General features: G+C 43.8%; 1 protein-coding gene across 1 annotated transcript in view; it reads left to right on the top strand.

The window, feature by feature from the left end:
* COQ6 (coenzyme Q6, monooxygenase) overlaps window positions 1-24,224 on the top strand; it is an 81,188-nt gene that overhangs the window by 41,486 nt on the left and 15,478 nt on the right. Inside the window, exons 5-9 of the mRNA XM_069208511.1 lie at window positions 391-521; window positions 17,172-17,279; window positions 17,369-17,431; window positions 18,262-18,369; window positions 21,233-21,435. Of these exons, the coding sequence (XP_069064612.1) occupies window positions 391-521; window positions 17,172-17,279; window positions 17,369-17,431; window positions 18,262-18,369; window positions 21,233-21,435 (613 nt within the window). The remainder of the gene's footprint in view (window positions 1-390; window positions 522-17,171; window positions 17,280-17,368; window positions 17,432-18,261; window positions 18,370-21,232; window positions 21,436-24,224) is intronic.

The raw sequence follows: 24,224 nt of genomic DNA, 5'->3' as shown, positions 1-24,224 counted from the left end.
AGGGGTTAAGGATTGAGTCTCACATGGCTATGGTATGGGAGGCTGGGGGTCAATTGCCTTGAGCTATTGTTAGAAATGTAGACCTGTAGTTGTGAGCTCTTATGCTGTTCACTACAAGAGTGTGTAAACACTTGGGCAATAGATTGTAAGATGATGTATACTGTAGTGTGTCGACTGCAAGGCCTGTAACATCTTGGTGTGCTGCCTAACGCAGCTGCAAGCTCTCATACTGCAAAGTAAAGTGGTGTAAGTTGATTGCTACTGATGGAAAAGACTTTGAGTAACTCTGCTGTTGACTTGGTTGCTAAATATTATTTGCTGAAGGTGCTTTCCTGTGTTTGGACATATTAGATCAGAAGTAATAATTGTAATGGTGTTCCTCCCTTGCAGGTCATATTGAAGTTTCCTACAGATGCCGAGCTGTTGGGTACACGTGGCCTCTACCCTACCATACTAGTGAGTCCAGCCCCTGGGTCCAGATTGAATTATCAGACGGGCGCATAATTCAAACCAAGCTACTGGTGAGAATCTATGTACATTGTGAAATTAACTGTCTCTTGTAAATCACCACGCTGATGATCTGCCTCCTTTGGTACAGTGCCTCCATCCCTGCTTTCGCTTTGCCTGCATAGTCTTTTTTAGCATCTTTGTTTGCCCGTATGAGTCACTGTGATCACTGGGTCTGCAGAGGTGCATAGTTTAAGTGAGATGTAGTGGCCTTACCATTATCTTAAATATACTTCTTCGAGTGTCCTTGACAAACTTAAACACTTTGCCAGGACTAGACTAACCAACGCTAATACACCTTCTCCATTTTTTTTCTGATACCAGGGAGGCCTGCACAGTACCATTAGCTGGTCCAGTTGCATCAGAAGTTACAATTCCCTAACATTTAGTGGTACTGTAGGCTACCAATGGGGTTCTGAGGCACAGTAGTGTTGCATTCCAAATTAGATAGCCAACAGACTCCCCTTGGGTAGATGACTCATGGTAGTGAGGGTGAGCAAACCAAGCTCACTCCAGGAAGGTGGGGATTCATAGAAACTCAGAATGAAGTGTAGCAAAGTAGAACACACTAACGTCTAATTCTTTACCTTCTAAAATGGTAAACAATAGAGTACGCATCGAAAACCAAGAAGGTTGTACCTGCTTTGGGTCTAAGAAACAAACTAGAGCTAGGTGGTAAGTAGTACTCCGTTTAACATTGAGTCCTAAGACAGAACTTAAGTAATGGGTGATAATTCGGGTTGACTCAGTAATGTTTGGAAACACTCTGGTAATCGACCTAAACATAAGCCTTTGAGTACTACTTCAATTTAGCCTCTTTTTATGTAAAAAAAAAAAAAAAAATGCTCATATCTAAAATTAGGTTTCCCCCAATAAAAAAAATGGCTCAACCAAGTAGCCTTAAAAAATGTCTACCCTAAAACGTATTCTCCAATCAGGATCCCGTCTTTCTGGAGTCCATCGCCAGTTCCAACAGTGTCCAGGTGGCCAGCTGGCCACTGATTGCCATTAGGCATCACAGTCTTTCTGAGGACCCAGATGGGTCCTTGAATGAATTATGGGAACAGATGGAACAAGCATTGGCAAATCCAGTTTGTTTGTACTTTGGAAATCTGTTTTTGTTTTTTGCAAACATGGAGTAGGCATCAACTGTTTAAAAAGTAATGAAAAAACACTTCGTGTAAACATTGCGTGCATATATTTGCAAAAAAAGTTACAAAAGGACTCCAGAATAAACATATGTGAAATGAAGGAAGATATGGCCTTCAAGCTTGTGCACTGAAATAGACTATTTTTAGGGATATCCACATGTGTTTGTAAGCAAATTGCCTTCTCTCGCATTAATGAGAGCCAATGGCTGAATTGGCCTGACCTTTCGCCCCATGCTGTTGGTTATAGTGGGCAGAAGCAGCATGTGAATGACACTTGAATAAGCAAGTGGGCGCAGAGCACTAGCCAAAAGTTTGTGTTTGTATTTTATTATGAATGTTTTTGAGACTGTTGAAGCTCTTTATGTGCCAGACCTAAAAACAATTTTTTTTAAAAAGGGTAATTCCTTCGGCTATTTAAAAAAAATACCAGTCGCAGTTTAGACTTTCTGGTGGTGAGACACATTCACAGGGACCCAGGGGAACTTGTGGCAGTCCATGGTGCCAAATGGTAGGCGTTATCGGTCTGTACATTTTTCAAAACTTTCTCATGCTAATTCCTAACCAGTGGTTCAAGGCTTTTATGGCAAGCCCGTGCCTTCCTGTGAGCTAACTGTCCACTTACCATTGAATGGTTGGAGTGGGATGATCCCGCATATCGGACTTGCCTTACTGAATTTGAGAAAGGTCATGGGTTTACTTTATGGAGACCCGGCCCCCAACACCTTCTGTGAGTAACTAAGGGGGTTTTCCTGACTTGGTGAGCGGCGTCACAAGCAGTGGGTTGGCATAGTACACTCACCCAGCAGACCTCAGTTGTGGCATGGCCGCCATCTCCAACAAGTATCCATCCTTCAATGCTTCCAGGCATGGGACAAAATAGGTATTACAGACCTAGGCGGCATCTAGGATGAGGATCACATCAAATCCTTCCAATACCTTCAGGTATAGTATGCACTTTCTAGAACCCAATTTCACCAATATCCGCACATCAGACAAACATTGGGTGTGCATAGGGGCAAACTCAGAGCGCTCCTGGAATACAGCCTGTTCGAGGCCCAGTTAGTTTTGTGTGTGTGTGTGTGTGTGTGGTCTCATATTTATCGTACCATGGTTTATATTGCTCCGGTTGTGCTAGTTCCCCTACACAGGACGTGGGAGGCCTGGCTGGGTTCTTGGGATGTTGTTGACTGGCAATTTGCCTATATGGCTCCACGCGAAATAATGTCCTTACAGCTTTGTCTTATTCAACTGAACTAACTACACCTTTTGAAGCTGTGGCAGGCCAGGAAAGGCATTCCAATACTTTCTTTCGCTGCCCTTCCCTAAATGTGGACAACTTTCACATGACATGGTTGTGTTCTCCAGTCGCAGAATATTGGGAGCATATTGCCTGTGCTTTCCTAAGTCATGGGGTTCACATTCACACTGACTCAAAAAGAGGCATTACTGGGGGTTTTGGAGGATCTTAGCAGTGCCTGTGGGGGAGAGGTAACTTTATCTGATTGGCTAAAGGTGGTGGCGATAAGAGACATTGCTCATGAGTGGATGGATTGGTGTGTGGCCCACAAGAAACCAGTGTATGTAGCATGGGGTTGTCCCGCAAATTTGAACGCATATGTTTTTTTTTTTTTTTTGGCTGGATCACAATATACTGCAGTTGACAACATAGTGGATATTGCTCGTATTCCTTATTTTTTTGTTGAGGTGGACCGGCGAGTGGTAGCTTCTGTAGTCATGTACTATATCGTTTTTTAAATCAATAAACTTGGTGAAGTCGCTGTTCATAGTACTATGTGCAGTTTCCATGGAACATGGATCGCATGCTTCTTTGTGATTATGATATGGCATTTTCCAGTGAAAAAGAAAATCTACTTTGGCTGCTGCCTTCCAAGCACAGGTCCTCCATTGGGCTTGGGGAGACTCCCCTGTTGTCTCTTCCCGGTGTATTGCCAGCTCTCGGTGTGTGCGTGTTCAGTGTGTGCACTGGAGGGGCATAGAAGGCACGGTCTGGTGCAAACCTAATTCTGGCTGGGCCCCATTTGGACTACTATGCTAGTGGAAGGGTTTTTGCTTATCAGTGCATGCTTTGCAGTATTTTGACAAGGAGTAAAGTACAGATGAGGGCCTCCTACAGGGTTGTCGGGCATTTGTTTGCATATTGGTAAACGGTGCCAATCTAAAGTTAATGGTGGGCATATATATTAGTCTATTCTGAAGTTACTTGGAGGGGGTGTGTGTGTGGGGGGGGGGGCATTTTGAGCTTCGGATTCTGTGTTTCTTTCAGAATTGTTGCACATAGTTGCTGTTTAAGGGCATGTACTATGTGATAGTTATTATCAATGTTTTATACAGTTATCTCTAACTCCTTTAGCAGTATAGGAGGGAGTCAAATGAAAATGTTGTTACTTAAGAATGTGAGTGCATATCCTTTGCATTAAGATTTTAACAATATTGTTAAGTATTGTTCTTGCTGATTGTGTGTCCTCTTTATTGAGAATGTCCATTGCGTCGGCCCAATATGGTTGTGACCTTGTTGTGTGTAGTGTAAATTATGCATATTCTGCCATTTATGTTAAACCTATTAGAAAGGTGAGTATCAAGATGACACCTTAGTTTCAATAGCAGTGTCGCATAAAATGAAGTGCGTTATAGAGTGGTATTGATAGTCTGAGTGTCAGGTATTTTATTCAACCTTGTGAGGTGGTATATGTAGGAAAGTACCCTCTTTCTTGGCATGGATACCCCCATTTTCTGCCTGTTGTCAGTGTGTTTGACTGTGTTCACTGCCCTCTACCTTTGGAAATAGTTTTACATGGCTTGGGAGGGGTAGCCGCCCCAAGCCACTGGTATGCTTTGAAGGGCACATTTGGTGCCCTCTGTGCATAAACCAGTCTACACCGGTTCAGGGACCTCCAGTCCCTGCTCTGGCACGAAACTAGACAATGGAAGGGGGAGTGACCACTCCCCTGTCCATCACCACCACCCCAGGGGTGGTGCCCAGAGCTCCTCCAGAGGGTCCCTGGGTTCTGCCATCTTGAATCCAAAGTTGGCAGGGATCTCTGCGAGCATCTGAGTGGCCAGGCAGGTGATGTCAGCGACCCCTCCTGATAGGTGGTCACCTGGCTTGGTGACCCTTCCCCCTTTCAGGGCTATTTAGGGTCTCTCTCTTTGGTGGGGTCCTCAGATTCGGCTTGCAAGATTCCAGCCTGACTCCTCTGCAACCGCTACTTTGACTTCTAGCCACTGGAACCAGGACTGGACCGTCCAGGAACCGACAATCTGCAGCCACGACGAAGACTCTGCTTGCAACATTGTTTTCATGGCTCATTCAAACTTCTGCAACATTTTCCCAGCTGTGCATCCTCTGTGGGTGGCAAGTCTTCTGTCTGCACCAGAAGGAATCTCCCTTGGAGTGAAGGAGTCCCTCCCCCTGCATCGTCAGGCACCAACAGCAATGATGACCGGCTGCGTGGATCTCCTCTCATCCTGAGCTGCGTGGATCCTGCATCACTGGTGGTGGTCCAGAGTAGACCGCTTGGTCCTCTCTGCCAGCTGTCCAACTTTGGTGGCAGTAAGCTCTTGCCTTCACATGGAGGACAGTGCCCCCGTGCACCATGTCTCTTGCAGCTGCCAATGCTTTTTTGCATCTCCTCCAAGGGATCTTCAGGCTTTGAATAGCCCCAGCACTCCTTCCTGTGACGCACAGTCCTCTGCGTGCTTCTCCTGAGGTGTGGGACCCTTCTCCAGTAGTGCTGCGTAGGCTCCTCTGTAACACCTGGTTCCTCGTTCAGTGGGTCTCCTGTGGGGGCTGCCTCTTCTGTGGACCCTCTGCCTTGCTGAGGGTCCCCCTTGTACTCCCCCCTGAGGGTTGAGTCCTTCGTGACTTCTGCCTTTGCCAAGGCTTGTTGGTGGCTTTTCCACGTCACTGACTGATTGCAACCATCCATCCGGCGTGGGATGTCGACTTCATCCTCCAGGTACTCTTCACCTGCTCCAGGGCTGCATTCCTGACTGTCTTTGTCCTACTGTTGATCAACTCCTGCATCCACAGCTGGATGGGGGTAGTAGCTCCTACTCCTCCTGGACTCTTCTGTGACTTCTGGACTTGTTCCCCTTCTTCCACAGGGCTTCCTCTTCAGGAATCCACCGCTGGTTTCTTGCAGTCTTGTCTGGTGTTGCATTTTCTTCTTTTCCTTCCTTTTGGGTGGTTTGGTGACAAATGTTGTAATTTACTCCTTTCTCCAGGTCGCTAGGGGGCACTGTGGTACTTACCTTTGGGGTTTCCTAATACCCCAGCTCCCCTCTACAGCTTCAACTTACTTAGCTGGGGGGTGGGGGTGGGGGGAAGATCATGTGTTCGCATTCCATTTTTTTAGTATATGGGTTGGGCTCCCCCTAGGGTCACTATTGTTGAACTGCATTTGCACTGTTTTCTATCACTTTCTATCCCTTTTGCTGATAACTAGGGTACATTTGATGTGTTACATACCTTGTATTGGAGGGTTGCCTCTCTAGTACTTTTTGGTTTTGTCACTAAAATAAAGTACCTTTTATGTTTGTAACACTGAGTGTTTTCTTTCATGTGTGCAAGTGCTGTGTGACTACAGTGGTATTGCATGAGCTTTGCATGTCTCCTAGATAAGCCTTGGCTGCTCATCCACAGCTACCTCTAGAGAGCCTGGCTTCAAGACACTGCCTACAGTACACTAATAGGGGATACCTAGACCTGATCTAAGGTGTAAGTGCCTTAGGTACCCACCACACACCAGGTCAGCTTCCTACAGTATAGTATCCGCTTTCATGGCAGATATGGTGTTGGGTGTGACAGTTACGTCTCCATCAGAGTGAGTAGCTCAAACAGACATTGCCCAGTTATATTGGAGGGTGTTTTAGAAGTGACAAGTGCAGGTATGGAGTCCCTTTTGCTGAAAGTAGTGCCACAAGTTGAGTAAACCATGATGGGTAGCAGGAGAGAAAATTATGAAACTGAACTTCCTCTTGTAGTGTTATGTAGTTTGAGGTCGGGTGTGGCATGGACATCCAATGTCCGTGGTCTTGCTGATGAGCCATAGGTTATTACAAGAGTGGGACCCTGCATTACGCAAGTATGGAACTTGTTAGCATTGTATTTAAAATATAGTGAATTTGTTGCATATGGTTGTTCAGTGGTTTAGTATGAGTAGGTTATCTGTATGTTAACATGAAGTCTCGTCAGAAGTTACAGCATGGGTGGCGTGAATACAGACTGCATTTCTTTAAGTATGGAGGAAGGTGTGACATTTAAGTGTGGTGTTTGGTGTATGCCCTTTCTGTGAGAAATGTGCTATCTGGTGTGTATTTGGACTGAGCTGGGAAATAGATTGGCACCTACCTGGAATTTAAAAAAGCATTTGCAATGCAATAGGCCTTGCATTTTCTTGAGTTAGAGCTATTGGCATTGTAAATTCACAACTGGACTTTTCTTGCCACATAAATTGGTCAACCCTGCCTCTTAATTTCATCTTTTCCTGCCATATAATTCCAGTGGCCCAGCATTTAACTAAAACACTTCCATTTACCTTCTTCCTCTATATATCTATATACAGTTATCATATAAACCTTTATCAGAAATAAACTTCTGGCATTTGAGTGTAATGCTCAAAGCACCATATCAAAATTATAATTTGGGACGGATTGGAGGGTGAAAGGAAAAAGGGAGTCAGGAGTAAAGATGGAGATGACAAATGGTGTAGTAATGTTGTCCTGGGCCCTGGAGCAAGAAAGGAAAATGGTTGACTGCAGTTTCGGTAGGAAAATACAGCAGTAATTAGAGTTGAGTGAGGTCAATAGGTCTGTGGGCCCTGGTGCTACTGCACCTGTTGCTTCATTGATAACTAGGCCTCAGGAGAGAAAGCAGATGGGGCAGAAAAAGAGAAGCGAAAGGAATACAACAGACAAAAGGAAGACAGAGAAGGGGTTGCAAAGAAATAAGGGAAGGAAAAGAAAGAACGAGAAAATGAAAACACAACAAGAAATAGAGCAAACGTGTGAGGCGAAAGAAAAAAAGGAAAGGAAGTTAGCGGGTCAAAGATAAAGAGGAAAAAAAATAATGAAAAATGAGAGAAAAAAATATGTATGGTGAGGTAAACCAGCAGTGAACGAACCAGGGCATGTATCTACTGGCACATTTCCCACAGACACAGAATGGGAAAACCACTTTGACACTTAAAGTCCTGACAAGTAACTTGTGGCTTGCACATACAGACAGGAAAAAGAGGGATTTATAGTAAAACGTGAATTGACAGATAAAGATAAGAAAAACAACAAAGAAAGGAAAGAAGAAAGATCTAAAAAAAAAAAAAAAGTGAAAGGACGCATACCGAGTCAAAGGAAAAAGCAAATAAAAGACAAAGAATGAATGGAAGAGAAAAAAAATAATGAAAGTATGAACACCTGATGAAGAAAAAAGAGAGGAACGAAACACGGAAAGAAATAACCAAGTTTTCACATGTTTGAAAGAGGGGGTAGCAAGAGGAAGAGGAAAATAAATAAAAAAATGGAGAAAAAAAAAAAAAGGGAGAGGAGTAGAAATAGTTGAAAGAAAGAGTGAGACTGTAAACATGTGGATTTCAAGAACTGGAAAGAGAAAAGTGGGGGAGAAAGAAAACATTGAGAGTTAACAGAGTAAAGGAAAGATCGGAGTGAGATAGGTGAAACAGACCCAGCCAAAGAAAGATAGCATCTAAGAATAAAGTTAAATCTCTCCCCCTCGCCCTCAAACAGAAGTCAGTATGGCACGCAGGGGGCACTGCAGAACATCAGTAAGTGCATTAGCAGAGTTGTATGTGAAACCCAATACAGCAGTATTGGGGTGCTTCAGATCAGGATTGGGGTATAGACAGAGCTGTGTCCCCACCCAGTGCTGGAATAACAGAAAGGCAGCGGGTGAGGAATAAGATACAGAGTGCCATGTAATTCTTGGTATTTGAATAATGGGGCACTGCAGGTTAGGGTTGAGGTGTACTGACAGAATTGTATGTGAGTTGCAGTACTGGAATAGTAATGGGCTCACAAGGTCAGAAGTGAGATGTTAATGGAGCTATGTGTGGAACCGAGTATTGGCGTGCCAGTGTTGCTGAGTGTTAGTCTGGAGATGCCCTGGTAAAGCTGCAAGTGGGGCCCACTATGGGAGTGGCATTGCCTCTGAACCACAGAAGTGAGAGATCTGTGTGTGATCCTTTGTAATGAGAAGAAATGTGCCCTGAATGATGGAATTGATGGATTCTGGGGGAGCTGTGGTGGTTCCATCAACAGTGGTATTGGATGTTAGACTTGAGGTGCACTGAGTGAGCTGTGTTTTTTTTGCTTTTGGTTCCAGTGCTGGCTTGGCAGTGGAACTGAATATTAGAATTGAGTTGCTGTAATGGAACTGTAAGTGAGTGTGGTCCCAGTATATTAAAGGAAGTGACCTCGCTGGGGTAGAACTGAGGTGCACTGATGGAGCTGCACCCGAGGTCCTAGTACTGGAACAGCAGAGTGTACTGACTCTAAGAACGGAGGTTCTCTGGCAGATAGCATGTGTGCGGTTCTGGTATGGGCACAGCTGAGGACATGGACTGTGAACTGAGGTGAACTGATTGAGCTGCGCCCGAGGTCCCAGTACTGGAGAAGCAGAGTGTATTGACTGCAAGAACTGAGGTGCCCTGGCAATGGGACGGCTGATCGCTTGGAGTGTATGACCTGCGGTGCACTGATGGAGCTGTGCCTGAGGTCCCAGTACTAGAACAGCAGAGTGTACTGACTGTGAGAACTGGGGTGCTCTGGCAGACAGCATGTGTGGGGTTACTGGCACAGCTGAGGGCTTGGAGTGTCTGAACTTAGGTGCACTGATGGAGCTGTGAGTGGGATCCCAGTATGGACCAGAAGTGGGCACTGTCTCTAAGGATTGCAGAGCCCTTGTAGAGCTGGATGTCTAGGCTATAAGCAATTACAAGAGATCCTCTCCACCCTTGCACTCAGCACACAGGCAGGCACACTTGGTAGAGAAAATCCAAGCCAAGGAAGGGCCTGACCCAGGCAGCTGAGAGTGAGTGGATACAGCCCACAAAGACACATGTGACCAAGATAACAGCCTGGTTTATAGCCTTGTTTACAGCTAAGCTCAGAGGAAGAATGCTCTGCAAATGAACAGGGAAGCTTTCCTGGACAGGAGCAAGAAACAAAATTAAACCAGCATTTGCAATGCAATGGGTCTCACATTTGCTCGACTTAGAGCTATTAGCATTTTAAAGTCCTAACTGGACTTCTATTGCCACATAAAATGAAAAGTAAAACAGTTTTACGTAAGCGAGCCGACGGCCACCATGAGTGTGAAGGAGAGACACAAAAGGAAACAGAAGTTCACTCGCAATCAAACATATTGGCAAAAGTGCAATTACCCATGTAACCGGGTCGCTGTCATGCAAAGCACTCAACTACTGCCCAGCTAGATTGTGCTGCTTAGCATATAAAAATAAAAAGTAGTCCAGAAACCATGCTAAAACGTATGTTTTTAGCATTTGGTCAGTGCGCTCGAGGAGGGTTAAACACCCGAAAAGGCATAACGTATGCATGCCTTTCACAAATGAAATAAAGTGAATTTTAAAAAACAAGCCCACTAACCAACGAAACTGATGGGCGTACAGTGGGCGTAGTTAAAACTCCACAGAGAGATTACAGCAGGTTAAAGCGCTTGTGCGCTCAACCTTAAAAAGAGTCCCCTACAGACCAGATCAACAGGACAAAGTGTAATTATACAGTAGTTGGTCCTCGCTCCCACACAAAAGAAGGCAGGACAAAGAGGCATGACTGACTACTAGCAAGCAATGATTTTTAAACTACACTGAAACTAACACATGAAATAGCTACAAGCCCATAGAAGAAGTATACTTAAAAGTATACAAGAGGTCGTACACTTACGCTCGAATTAAAAACAAAAGGCGAGCCTTCTAACTGTTGCATTTGGAAAAAGATATCCGATTTACACAAATAAAAATGGACATTGTTAAATGTTGGAGTCTGTACATCTTGTGATTTCAACTAAATAGCACAGGTATTTGGGACCCAGAGTTCTTCAACAACTGATGGTTGAGTACAGTGGTATTCTAAGATTGAATGTAAGAAATGGTGAGGGCTAGTGAATAATACCTGTGGGCCTGTCAATTATTAGTAACCAGTTTACATTAATTTGACAATGAGTGGCCTGTGATGTTCACTTTCAGCTTTCTGAGCAAATATAAATATTGTCCTAGTAAAGAGGTGACTATTGATTTGAAGGGTCAAGGATGGTAGGAACCTGAAGTTTACAGTTAGTGTGATGAAAATGTTTTTTTATGCGAGAAAAAGACTTGGGTATATAGGTGAAGTGGGAAATGGGAGGATAAGTGGTTTTCAGGTTCAGTGAAATGGGGAAAACAAAGGAATATAGTCATGGTTCGATTAGGCTTTTGGGGGTAACTATCAAGTTTCTAATCACAGAGGGGCTATCAATTAATTTTTTTGTTTGTGCAAGTAAAACAAACAAGCGTATGCAATAGGTCTCACATTTTCTTGAGTTAGAGCTATTGGCATTGTAAATTCAGAACTGGACTTTTCTCGCCATATAAATTGCTCAACCCTCCCTTTTCCTCCTATGTTTTGGTGGTCACTGGTGGCTACTGTTAAAAGAATAAAAAGTCTTGTAAGCTTTTTTTTCCCTTCATTTCGACAAAGCTCTAATGAAGTTAACAATAGCAGAGCAGCCTGAGAAGATTAATGACCCCAATAAAGAAGATAAGCAATACCTTATGTGCTGATGTCTCTGAGGGCTGGAAGTGAAGGGGTCTGGAGAGACTCCAGAAGATGCTCTGCAAGTTTCACATCATTGCTTCTAGGTTTCACTGCATTCTACCAGAAAGGGCATATTGTGGCTTTCGTGATCAGTGAGCTCAATGTTTACTCACCAGGTGATGTCCCAGGGTTCATCCTATTACAGCTCTGTGAAACTGGGCTAGGTACATCCCCTTCAGCACTTATCTCTAAGTGGTAGTCAGTGAGAAGTCTCTGGTTTCTCTGGGAGTTAGTGTGGGTGTTCTCGAACTCAGCATTGACTGCCAACCAGAAGCACAAAAACTATTTGTCCAACCCATTTTTTTACCCTGATAAAGAAAAGTACGTTAATGCATGCACAAAACTCAGTACTTCACAGAACAAGCTACTGGTATAAACACTTCACTGGTGCTATGGCATCTGTGTCTGGGATCCTTTGATCCACACCTCGTACTCTCTGCTTCTCACAGGTGTCTCTACTGCATAGACTAGGTAGGCCCCGCCTCACCTTCTGGATCTGAGTTCTTTCTGGGCAGCTATCAAGGCATACATGGGGATAACTCTCTTTTTACTAGGTTGTGTGTTCAGTAGTCCCAAGTTTTATTTCTCTCCACAGCGGAGTCATTCGGTCCTCCTTGGGTGGCCGGTGAAGATGTGCAGCATGGGCTTTGTTTATTACCTCTTTCAGGAGGGGATGTCAGCCAGAGGTTCTCCCTCACTTTGACCATGACTGCAGAGGGCAGCAGTGTGGGTCACCTTCTGGGGTCGCTGAACAATTCTGGCACAGGCACAGTTTGTTGATGCACCTGCAGTGTCTGCGTAGGAACCGTTTGAGGCAATAGCTCAGTCCGCACAGGTGATGTGCATTGATGCCATGATTCCCATGTGACACTGTTCATCCATAGATACAGCACGCACTGTTCCTTGAGTTTGCAGATCACTGCCCTCTGCCATCTGCCATCCTATTAAGATGGATCGTCATATCACATGGGTAAAGCTGCTTCTGGCTCTCCCTGAACAGTCGCACCTCCAGATGTTTGGCATGTTCCTTTGCTCTCTCAGCAGGCAGGCTGGCTTCCATGTGCTTCAGGTAAAAACAAAAGCTTCTTCCTGGGTCAGGTGATCTCCCCTTATCTCAGGGAAGCTAGCTGTTAAACTCCAGCTGGGCAGTCCTCTAAGCACTGGGTGGAGTGCTACTTTTCTTGATGCAACAAAATGTGAACTGGAACAAGAAGTATATCATTGGTCAATGGCATGTGTAGCTGCAAATACACATGCTGGGCATAAGCTCGCCATCTAGTGTTGTGTTTGGAGTAGTACAACTTGTTTTTGTTCGAAGAAAGTTTTCAAGTCACGGGATCGAGTGACTCCTCCTCTTGGTGATAATGCACGTGTCAAAGATACTCGCACTACAATACGCCTCCTACAGTCTCTGATTCACCATGAACTACCTCAAGTCCCACCTTCAACCTCTGCAAACACAAGCATACCTAGGAACTAACCTAAATGCACAATTAGGAATAGCATTTCCCAACTAAAACAGAATGCAAGCTTTCCAAACATTAATTGCAACATTAAAACAGAACCAGACATACATAGTAAGAATTGTGATGAAACTGTTATGTATGATGGCATCTTGTATTGCCATAGTGCCTCATGCCAGACTTCACATGAGTCCTCTTCAACAGTCTCTCTCTCGTCAATGGTCTCGGGCACAGGGTCAAATGGAAGAGCTAGTGTTGTTGGGACCGCCAGACTTCTCTCTCTACATTGGTGGAATACCACAAACTTCTTAAAAGGGTAGCCCATTGTAGACCCTCTGCCTCAGATTACTCTCACAACAGATGCCTCAAACAACGGGTGTGGAGCTCATCTCCTCAACCTAACAGTGCAGGGAAAATGGGATGACACTCACCGGTCTCGTCATATCAGTTATCTCGAACTGCAAGCAATATTCTTGGCAATGAAAGCATTCCTACCACAATTGCAACACAAAACAGTATTGATACGTACAGACAATATGACTGCCATGTACTATCTTCAAAAACAGGTGGTGACACAATCTCAACAACTCTCCCAGTTAGCACAACCACTGTGGAAATGGGTGATTTGTCACCATATTCATAAAGTGACACAATACAGGCACAGACAACCAATTAGCAGACCTACTAAGCAGGACGCATTAACAAACATACAAGTGGGAACTTCACCCACAAGTCCTTCAACAGTACTCCACAAAGTGAGGAACACCTCAAATAGATCTGTTCGCAATAAAACAAAAAATGCCCAAACTTCGCCTCCAGGTACCCTCAGTCCAAAGGCAATGCTCTAAGGATGAGTTGGTCAGGGATATTTGCTTACGCTTTTCCCTCTCTCCCACTCTTAGCATTCTTAGTACGGAAGATAAAACAATCTTCCCTCAACATGATCTTGGTGACCCCTACATGGGCACGTCAACCATGGTACACAACACTTCTGGAACTCTGTTGTTCCTCATCAAAAACATCCAAATCGTCTAACACAGAAACAGGGACAAATAAGACATCCAAATCCCAAACCACTCAACCTAGTGATATGGCTCCTGAAGTCATGGAATTTGGATATTTACATTTACCACAAGAATGTATGGATATCCTAAAAACAAGCACGCAAACCTACCACTAGACAGTGCTATGCAGCAAAGTGGAAACATTTTGTTTGTTATTTTCAAACAAAAAACATTGACCCTCTTCAACCACCACTACAGGACATTGTAAAATATTTATTACATTTAAAAAAGGCAACTTTAGCCTACACATCTATTCGTTTACATTTAGCATCTATAGCTGCATATCTACAAAATAGACAACATATTTCACTGTTTAGAATTCCAGTTATCAAAGCGTATATGGAAGGACTAAAAATAATAATTCCACCAAGGATCCCTCCAGCTCCATCTTGGAACTTAAATATTGTACTTGCAACACTCACGGCTCCACCATTTGAGCCACTACACTCATGGCCATTACAATACCTTTTATGGAAAGTAGCATTATTAATTGCTGTCACTTCTCTCAGGCGTGTTAGTGAACTCCAGGCACTATCTTTAGGAGAACCCTTCTTTCAGGTTCATAAAGAAAAGATTGTATCAAGAACAAATCCAATATTTGTCCAAAAGTCATTTTGCAATTTAATAGTAATCGAACAATAGAACTGCCAGTTTTCTTTCCAAAACCAGAATCTGTAGCAGAAAGCTCTACATACTCCAGCTGTCCAAAGAGCTTGTATGTACTACATAGACACAACAAAACATTTTTTAAAAACAAAACAACTTTTTGTGGCTTTCTTATTACCACATAAAGGAGACCCAGTATCTAAAACAACTATAGCAAGATGGATAGTCAAATGCATTTAAACTTGCTATACCAAAGCCAAAGGACAAGTACCTATACCACCTAGAGCACATTCCACTAGGAAAAAAGGTGCATCTATGGCTTTTCTAGGCAACTTACCAATGGCAGACGTATGTAAAGCAGCAATATGGTCTACATCACATCCCTTTACTAAACATTATTGTGTAGACGTCTTTGCCAGACAACAAGCAAATGTTGGACAGGCAGTACTTAAAACACTTTTTCAAGCAATTGCAACCCCTACTCACTAGCCACCTCTTTATGGAAGGACTGCTTTGCAGTCTATGCATAGCATGTGTATCTACAGCTACACATGCCATTAAGCAGAAAATGTTACTTACCAGTAGACATCTGTTTGTGGCATGTAGTGCTGTAGATTCACATGCCCCTTCCCTCCTCCCCAGAAGGTGTGTGTATCTATAGATTTTATATATATATATATATATATATATATATATATATATATATATATATATATATATATATATATATATATATATATATATATATATATATATATATAAAATCAAATCATTAACATTTATAAAGAGCACTACTCACCCTTGCGGGTCTCAAGGCGCTAGGGGGAAGGGGTTACTATTGCTCGAAGAGCCAGGTCTTGAGGAGTCTCCGGAATGCAGAGTGGTCCTGGATGGTCCTGAGGATGGTGGGGAGGGTGTTCCATGTCTTGGCCGCCAGGTAGGAGAAGGACCTCCCACCCGCTGTGGAGCGGCGGATGCGAGGGATGGCGGCAAGAGCGAGGCTGGTGGAGCGGAGAAGACGGGTGGGAGCGTAGAAGCTGAGGCGACGGTTGAGGTATTCTGGTCCCTTGTTGTGGAGGGCTTTGTGTGCGTGGGTGAGGAGACGGAAGGTGATCCTTTTGCTGACGGGAAGCCAGTGCAGGTGTCTCAGGTGGGCGGAGATGTGGCTGAGATATATATATCCACCACCGCCGCGTGGGACAAACAAAGTACTTGATGACCATGCGCAGTATCACCGAGAGGAGGAGCCACTCGATCCCGTGACTTGAAAACCTTTGAACAAAAACAAGTTGTACTACTCTGAACCCAACACTAGATGGCGAGCTTATGCCCAGCGTGTGAATCTACAGCACTACATGCCACAAACAGATATCTACTGGTAAGTAACATTTTCCTTCTCCCACTTTTACACAGTTAAAATAGACAGGATATGGATTCTTTGACCTCCCACTTGGAACCAGGTTGAGGAGGTTCTTCTTTCAAGTGTCCTCTCCAGGCTGTTCTCCAGATACACCCTTTAGCCCCACCATCTACCTAATGACAGTACACCGGAACATTGAGCCCTTCTCAGCAAAATAACCTAAGTAAATTTCAGTGTCTCCTCTTTCCACTCTTCAGTGTCCAGATCTTCTTCCTGCAGCTTCAGGACTGTCAGCAATACACTTCCACTGACGTGGACAATAACCTCGCCCTCCATCTTGTACACAGGATCAGGCCAGGAGCTTCCAAAATGGAATTTGCAGACCTCCCAATACTTGTGTTCACTCACCACACAATATATGTACCGCACAGGTTTGTGTCCCTGCCTCTCTCTCCCCCAACCCCCTCCACTTTTTCTCTCTCTCTCTCTCTCTCTCTCTCTCTCTCTCTCTCTCTCTCTCTCTCTCTCTCTCTCTCTCTCTCTCTCTCTCTCTCCCCCCTCTCCCTCTCCCCCTCTCTCTCTCTCTCTCTCTCTCTCTCCCCTCTCCCTCTCTCTCTCTCACTCTCTCCCCCCTCCTTCTCTCTCCCCTTCTCTCTCTGCCCCCCATCTTTTTCTCCCCCTAAACCCATCCAGACCTCCTGCACAGCTACCCCCAGACCCCGGTTCCTTTCCAATGTTAGCACTAGGTTGGAGATTAGCACTTAGATATGGAACTTTACATGAGTGGTCCGCTAGAGCTCCATTTCAGTGGCGCACGTAGAAAGGCTAGCTCACGGCGACTAATTCACTAAACATGGTATGCTGCCTCCACTACTCTGCAACCTAAACCCACGACAGGGATGATACTCCACTGTCAGTAAAATGTCTTCTGTTCATTACTCTTATCTAATCTTTTCCTTGCTTATGATTTTTACAGCTCTCTGTCGCTCTCCCTTTTTGCTAATTTGTTTTAGTAATTTAATGCTTCTATTATTGCCTCTTTCAATGGCTCTCACCCTTGTATCTCAAAGATTGTCCCAGTACGTTACTCCATCCTTAGCTTCTAGTTACTGCCTCTATGTTGTACTCCTTCTCTATTGTCACGTTGCTTTCCCCCCACTTTAACTCCCTACAGATCGGAGCAGATGGACAGAAATCCCTGGTGCGAGCAGCGGCTGGGATCCAGAATGTCCAGTGGCGTTACGACCAAGCAGCAGTTGTTGCTACTCTGCATTTGTCCGAGGTAAGACCCATAGATGTCCCCCCCCCCCCCCCCAGACTGTCCATCCATTGCAGTTCAGCTGCCCATCCGGATTGTTTCTTTTGCTGCAGGCCACGGAGAACAATGTCGCATGGCAGAGGTTCTTGCCTTCTGGACCTGTCGCTCTCCTGCCGGTAGGAGCACATTGACCGTCATGCTTTCCTCTGGCTATGATTATAGATGCATATACCTGTCTAACTCCTAGCCTACTGTATTCATTGTTAATGAAATACCTAGGCTAGATTCACGTCATGAGCATCACTCGGTCATTGGATGATTGAACTCGGAATACCAACTTCTTTACATGAACACACTTTGGGATATTGACCATAGGCACAATAGGTTTGTTTCATAATGATTTTGAAGTCAGCGGTGTTCCACACTGTAGATGCCATTTGCATCGCTGGCTTTGGGGGCATGCATTTGGTCGTTACACGAGACATAGCAATGCAGCTCTTCTGTTCCTTGAAGTACTTCAGCAACAAGTTGTAGTATAGATCACAACTTTGTAGTAGTCAAACATCAAGCTCTCTCTCAGCTTTTTAAAGTCTAATTTCCCATCAGTTATCTGTTACAAATACAGGGCCACTGACATCCATGCCCCAGCTCTCCCCAGTCTCTCTCCTGCTCACTGCCACTATGTGGCCTTTCAGCAGTCCACTTCCCTTGCTATCCTCTTTCTCATTTCACTGCAACCCTTTCCCATATCACCTCAGGATCTTCTAGCACTCTTGCACTATTTTCCCTTGTCTGGGTATGTTGTGAGGCCATCACTGGGGTTACCCATTTTGCTAATGTCTGTTTTCCTACTTTTTGTAAGATAATCTGCCATAGTTTGTGTTGTAACTAACTTGCACTGGAAATTGTTAGTTCTTGTACACCGAGCAGGCTTTCCTATGCACGAATGTTTTATTTGTAGAAAGACTTCTGTATCCTTATGCTTAACTTGTTCTCTCTTGGTCAGCTCTCGGACACGTGTAGCTCACTTGTGTGGTCCACATCTCTGGAGCAAGCCTCACAGTTGTTAAATATGGATGAAGAAAGCTTTGTAGATGCCATCAATTCTGCTTTTGTAAGTAAAACATTAGATAATGTGCACCCGGTTGACATGTTTAATAGGGACTGGAATGTATTAAAGGGATGTCTTCTTTGCGCTGTTTCTGGGCCAGTTGATGGATGAATGGACTTGAATCTATAGTGAGCTACAGAGCGACTAGGGGTGCTGTTAGTAGACGTAAAACGTTTGTAAACTGTGGATATTATTATGAAATGGCCTGTAGTGACTGTTATATGAACCCAGGGTGGGTGTAATGAAATAACCTTTAAGTAACTAGAAGTAGACCGGTGAGATTAATAAACCTGAGCTTTTGTAGGGCTGGGTGTGCCATGGGGATTAACAGGCTGCTACCTCATAGTGAGCCTTTTGTCTGATGTAATGGTCTGGATCCTTATTGGTGAGCTGCATATTGATGTAGGTGATTGATTTTCATGCAAGACGAGTTAAGGGCTGGTTCTGTACCAAAGGTTACATCAGGGGTGTGGAATTTATTAAAATATCTACTTGTCCAGGGGACAGGTTGCTTCTCAAATCTACTTGTCCTGTAAAAAGATCTACTTGTCCCTTTGGTGCCATGTAGTGTGGCGACAAATTATGGCAGCAATTAATAGCCTCTCTGATTATGCCAGGGCTACTACCATAGTAGGGCTTGAATACTTGGAGTTTCAATCCCTACTGTAGAAATTTCCTTATTTTGCCACCTTTCTGCAGATCTGCATACTGGGGCTGGAGGAAGCAGTAAGCAATAGTTCCAGGGCTGGAATGCCTTTGAGTCTGCAAACCTACTAACCTGCATGTTTTAAAGATTTTTACCAGCTTCTCTCTAATATTTTCCCATAATAAGAAAGGTTGGACATTTACTCCTGACAATGGCAGAATTAGAACTTCTTCCAGGGTTGGGAAGAAAGTGGCTGGAGGGAAAATGAACTTGCAAATGCTCAATAGATTTTCACATGAGCAAATCTACACATCGTATTTACCCACGCTAAAATACAGTTCACAAATATTTTATAGGGGTACGACATATACCATGGGTGCACTTTTGTGACTTTCTTTAAGAATTTGGGGCCACAAGTAGGTAGGTTCAGATTTGTGACCTGCAAATTGCGAGTCGCAAATCCGAATGTAGGATGGTGTCCTTGACACCATCTGTGATTCGCAAGGGCTTCGCAAATGCCCACATCATGAATAATCATGAGGTGGGTCGCAATTTGCGACCCCCCTCACGAATGGTGGCATGCTGGAGACAGCAGACCACCATGTCTGTGACTGCTTTTCAATAAAGCAGTTTTTTTTGTAATGCAGCCCGTTTTCCTTAAAGGAAAACGAGATGCATAACAAAAACGAAAAATGAAACGTTTTCGTTTCATTTTTTCAGAGCAGGCAGTGGTCCACAGGACACTGCTTGCTCTGAATTTTTTTTTACAGTGACATTCACAATGGGAAAGGGGTCCCATGGGGATCCCTTCCCTTTTGCGAAAGTGTTAGCACCCATTTGAAATGGGTGCAAACTGCGATTGGTTTGCGCCCGCGTTCGCGGTCACAAAACAATCCTACATTGCACTGCGAGTTGCAATTAGGAAGGGAACACCTCTTACTAATTGCGAGTCGCAAACCCATTTTGTGATTCGGTAACCAGGTTACTGAATCGCAAAACTGGGTTTGTGCATCGCAATGTGCTTTTTGCACGTCGCAAACAGCGAAAGTCGCTGTTTGCGACATGCAAAAAGCTACCTACATGTGGGTCTTGGTCCCTAATTAGGTCTGGTGTTAACAAAGACATTTTGTTTTTATTAAACTTCTATTTCTCTCTCTTTTGGCTGGCTTTACTGTGAGTGATCGCATTCTGCTCTTCCACAAGGAGCATATTGCCACACAAAGTAGTTTTGTTCAGTGTCAGGAACTACAGTGGCAATCAGTGACGTAACGAAACTGGAGGGTGCCCCTTTGCAAAGAACATGGAGGAGCACCCTCTCCAGACTCACTCAGGGCAGGTGCTGTGCTGACGGGGCCCCCTGGAGGGCAGCTGCGGGGCCTTTGTTATGCCGCTGGTGGCAACGTGTGCTTTAAGAGTTCAAAAACTTTTTGGGGGGGTTTTGCCAATGTTTGTTACAATGTTGAGGGCCTGGTAGCTGCCACAACAATAAAGTGTTACAAAAGCCATGTCAAAACAAGACACGCATTGATAAAACTAAAAGACTTATAAAAATATGTCAGATCAGTTGGCTTTGTCAGTGTTTGTTTATTTTCATGCTTCCCATAATAGTGTTGAAAATGGTTACACTGATTTTCCATTAGAAATATTTTTGGGAAATACTAGCATGCATCAACACATTTTACTAAATGACACTTCATTTGCATATAATCAGAGAGCATTCTGGGAGCATTATACTTAGCCTCTTAGCCTAAACGTTTCAAACATGTGTGTACACGTTTTATTTTTTTGTACTGGAACCAACGTCAGTAGTGAAGTGTGACCTTAAAACATTTATTTACAGCACGCACCCTAATAATGAAGGCTTTCAAATAATGAACCATAAATACAAGTTCGAACAGCATTATCCATTGGAAACACATTATCTCAACTGCAGAGAGTTCAACTCTCTGTAAACAGGCAGCCAAAGGGTTGGTGCTGCAGGGGGTTGGGCCTACTTGTCCCAAGGACAAAGTAAACATAAAAACTTGTTGCCCTTGACCCCAAACAAGATGTCCCGGGCGATAGGAATTCCACATCCCTGTTACATCAAGCATTTATGAAGTACCTCTGTACTAAGAGCTCTCTGTAAAATGGAGACGCTTGATTCCTAGATTTAGATTAGACTGGTACATTTTGTTTAACAAGCTTTGTGTGAATATATATATTGTTTGTTTTCCTTAGTGGAGCAACGATTCTCACTCAGACTTCATAGACTCTGCAGGATCCATCTTCCGATCTGCACTTTCTTTTTTGATGCCGTCTGGCACTTCTGCTCGACAGCTGCCACCAAGCATTGCACGAGTGGATCCCAAAAGCAGAGCAATGTACCCCTTGGGACTGGGGCATGCCACGGAGTACATTAGACACAGAGTGGCACTGGTTGGGTGAGTATTGCATGTACTTGACTTTTTGGTGAACCATTGCTACTATGGGTGTGGATGTGTTTGCAATGAATATACAAGTGCTTCTGCAGAGAATAGACGTATTGCCATTGGCTAAATGAAAGTTACTGGTGGTGCAGGGGGTATCATTCTAATGCTTCAGGCGGTCAAGTGTTGCTTAAGGAGGTATGATGATCTCTGTTAAGGACCACCCATCTGGTCACTACTCCAGAACTGTTCAGGAACCAGACATTTGAAGTAAACGTGAGGCAGTACTAGCATATTCTAACTCTTCTGTGGCGTATGGTCTAGCCTTAGGTCAGTGTTTTCCTGGCCTACCTAAGATTACTCCAAGAACAACTGGCAATCGGTCTGCAGTGTGAAACCAAGTTTTTTGTTTTTCCCAGAAATCTTGCACTCTTTAAAATGTTGCATACTAGGCATTGCTTGGGAGGGATGTTGCTGAGTAGTGGGGCGGAGGGTGAGTAGATATTGAATGAATTAATGAATGGGGTGGGGGAATGACAGGATGTAGTGGGGGGAGGAATGGTTTGGGGGGGACGATAGGAGGGTTGGGCTGAAGTAAGGGAGGAATGGGTTTGTGGAGAAGGATAGAAGAGGTGAAACAAACCTGGATGGATGGATGGCTCGATCGATTCATCGATCGTACAGAGATGGCTGGGAGGATTGGATGCACACACCTCTTGTGGAAGACCTGGCATATCCAATAGCTCTTTTTGGGGCAGGAGAACCTTTGTCCACAACGTCAGAAAATAAAATACAATGTGCTTGTTTATACTACTGATCACCCACGTAGCAGGGCTTTTTTAAATTTAGTGTCTGAACTGCAGACTCCGTTTCAAAACATAGCTTGAGATTCGAAAGTAAGGGAATATTCTTTTTCTGTCGCAGACTTTGAAAACATAATATGGTTGCAACATGTAGAGATCTTGTGAAGATGAGGCGCAAGGTCTTCCAAATGAAACGTTTCTCATACCATTGCCAAATTCCAGAGAGATTGCTCTTTGTATTATTTGAAGTAACTTTGCTTCAGAGGGCATCTGCGACTTAAGTAAAACCACAAAAAACCTCTGTCTATGAATAGCAGGCAATTACACTTGTCAAGGTCTTGCTTCCCAGCAATCTATCGTTCCAGCCTGACCGGACACCCTGTGACTGACTGAAGTCCAAGATGTATCAAGAGAAAGCTAATAAATGGTTCACATGCTTTGCAACGTAGCTGGCACAATGCGCGTCCCGACAGAATAAAGAAATACAGTCTCCAGTTCCAAAGGCTACCAAGGATGATTTAGATATTCTTTATTATGCTTGCATCATATCTGCCAATAATTGCATCATATCTGCCAATAATAAATTGGCAGGAATACTCTACATAGTTCTAACTTTCCCCACATGCTGCTGCTGGTCTGTTTCTTTACTGGATGTTGTGATGAGCTGAAGTAATGTCTGAGTCATAAAAATCTGAAATATTTTCACATTGACACTCTAATGAACTTCCTCACTTTCTCTGCCCTCACTTATGGCAGTACATGTAAACAGCTTCACTAATCTGGCATTGCCGTACTTCCTCTCTTATTAAATGGGTCTATTCAACCAGATTTGGCTCATCATTCTGGAAAAAGGCCTACACTGAACGCACCAAGCGACTGGTGCGGGTGTATAAAATCTGTGCATCTCAAGAAGTGAAGCCCCTAATCATACTCGCTGAGAGCTAGTTCAAGATGATCGTTGTACTATTTCAAGTCGCTTCGTATTCAAGGTTTTTCCATTATTTCAGATCAACATAAAGGTAAATGTGTTGATGGCCTAGCACCGATTTTTAAACACTCTGGTAAACTGTCATTGTCTAATGCTTGTTTGGCGCTCAAGTTACTTTTAGTCTGAGGTTTGATAGGGAGTGTCAGCAATGGAACATTATATGTTATTGTCCTCCTTGTGGGTGCAAATGAAGCCTCCTGCTAATACTATTTAATGAACATTTTGCTTAGTTTTCATTATTCATTCTTTCCCTATCCGAAAGCGCACCAACACTTAAAGAGGGGCATATGTTGGACATAATCTGTGTTGGTAGTACTCTGTGTGAAAGCTCACCTACTTTAAAATTCTGTGGTTTGATCATTGTGCTCTACATTTTTCGCGGTCACCGAGGTATTCCCCGCCTAAAAACTTCCAACGCGTTTGTACACAAATGAAGGCATCTGGACCTAAATGAGTTGTTGGTGATCTGCCTTCAAGACCATCCTCATTCTTATTTTGACGGTCTCTACGCACACTGAACACTAGAATGACAAACTGATCATTACGCTAGACGAGATGTTACCATACCAGACCATTTTTTGGAAAAAAGAGAACCAAAATAATAGGTGGTGCTCTGAGGAATTAGTCATGATGGGGCGTGGGCCCTATGTCATCTAGAGCATGCCTTGCCTACTGACTGTGTGCCTCCGCTAAAGCAGACAGACTTCGATTAAGTAGAGAATGCAAACAAGCAAAATCATTTAAAGAGGCCACTGCTTCTTATTATACAACTAAGATCTTTAAGGCACTAAGCACTTCTAAAGCAGCCTTCACCACTATTGATGAGCTAGAAACATCTCCCTATTACTAACTTCAGAACCAAGTCCATTAATAAATGTAATCAATTTGCTGATTCATTCTGTAATCAGTGACAATAGGGCAGCTTTAAAGGATGTGAATAATTCACTCACTCCTAGTTATAGTTGTTCCATTTCAATGCAAGGAGTCTCTTAATTTTTTTTTCAACTTTTTCA

Source organism: Pleurodeles waltl, chromosome 9, assembly GCF_031143425.1.
Source record: "Pleurodeles waltl isolate 20211129_DDA chromosome 9, aPleWal1.hap1.20221129, whole genome shotgun sequence".
Classification (NCBI taxonomy): Eukaryota; Metazoa; Chordata; class Amphibia; order Caudata; family Salamandridae; genus Pleurodeles; species Pleurodeles waltl.
This window is presented reverse-complemented; position numbering and strand designations above follow the sequence as displayed.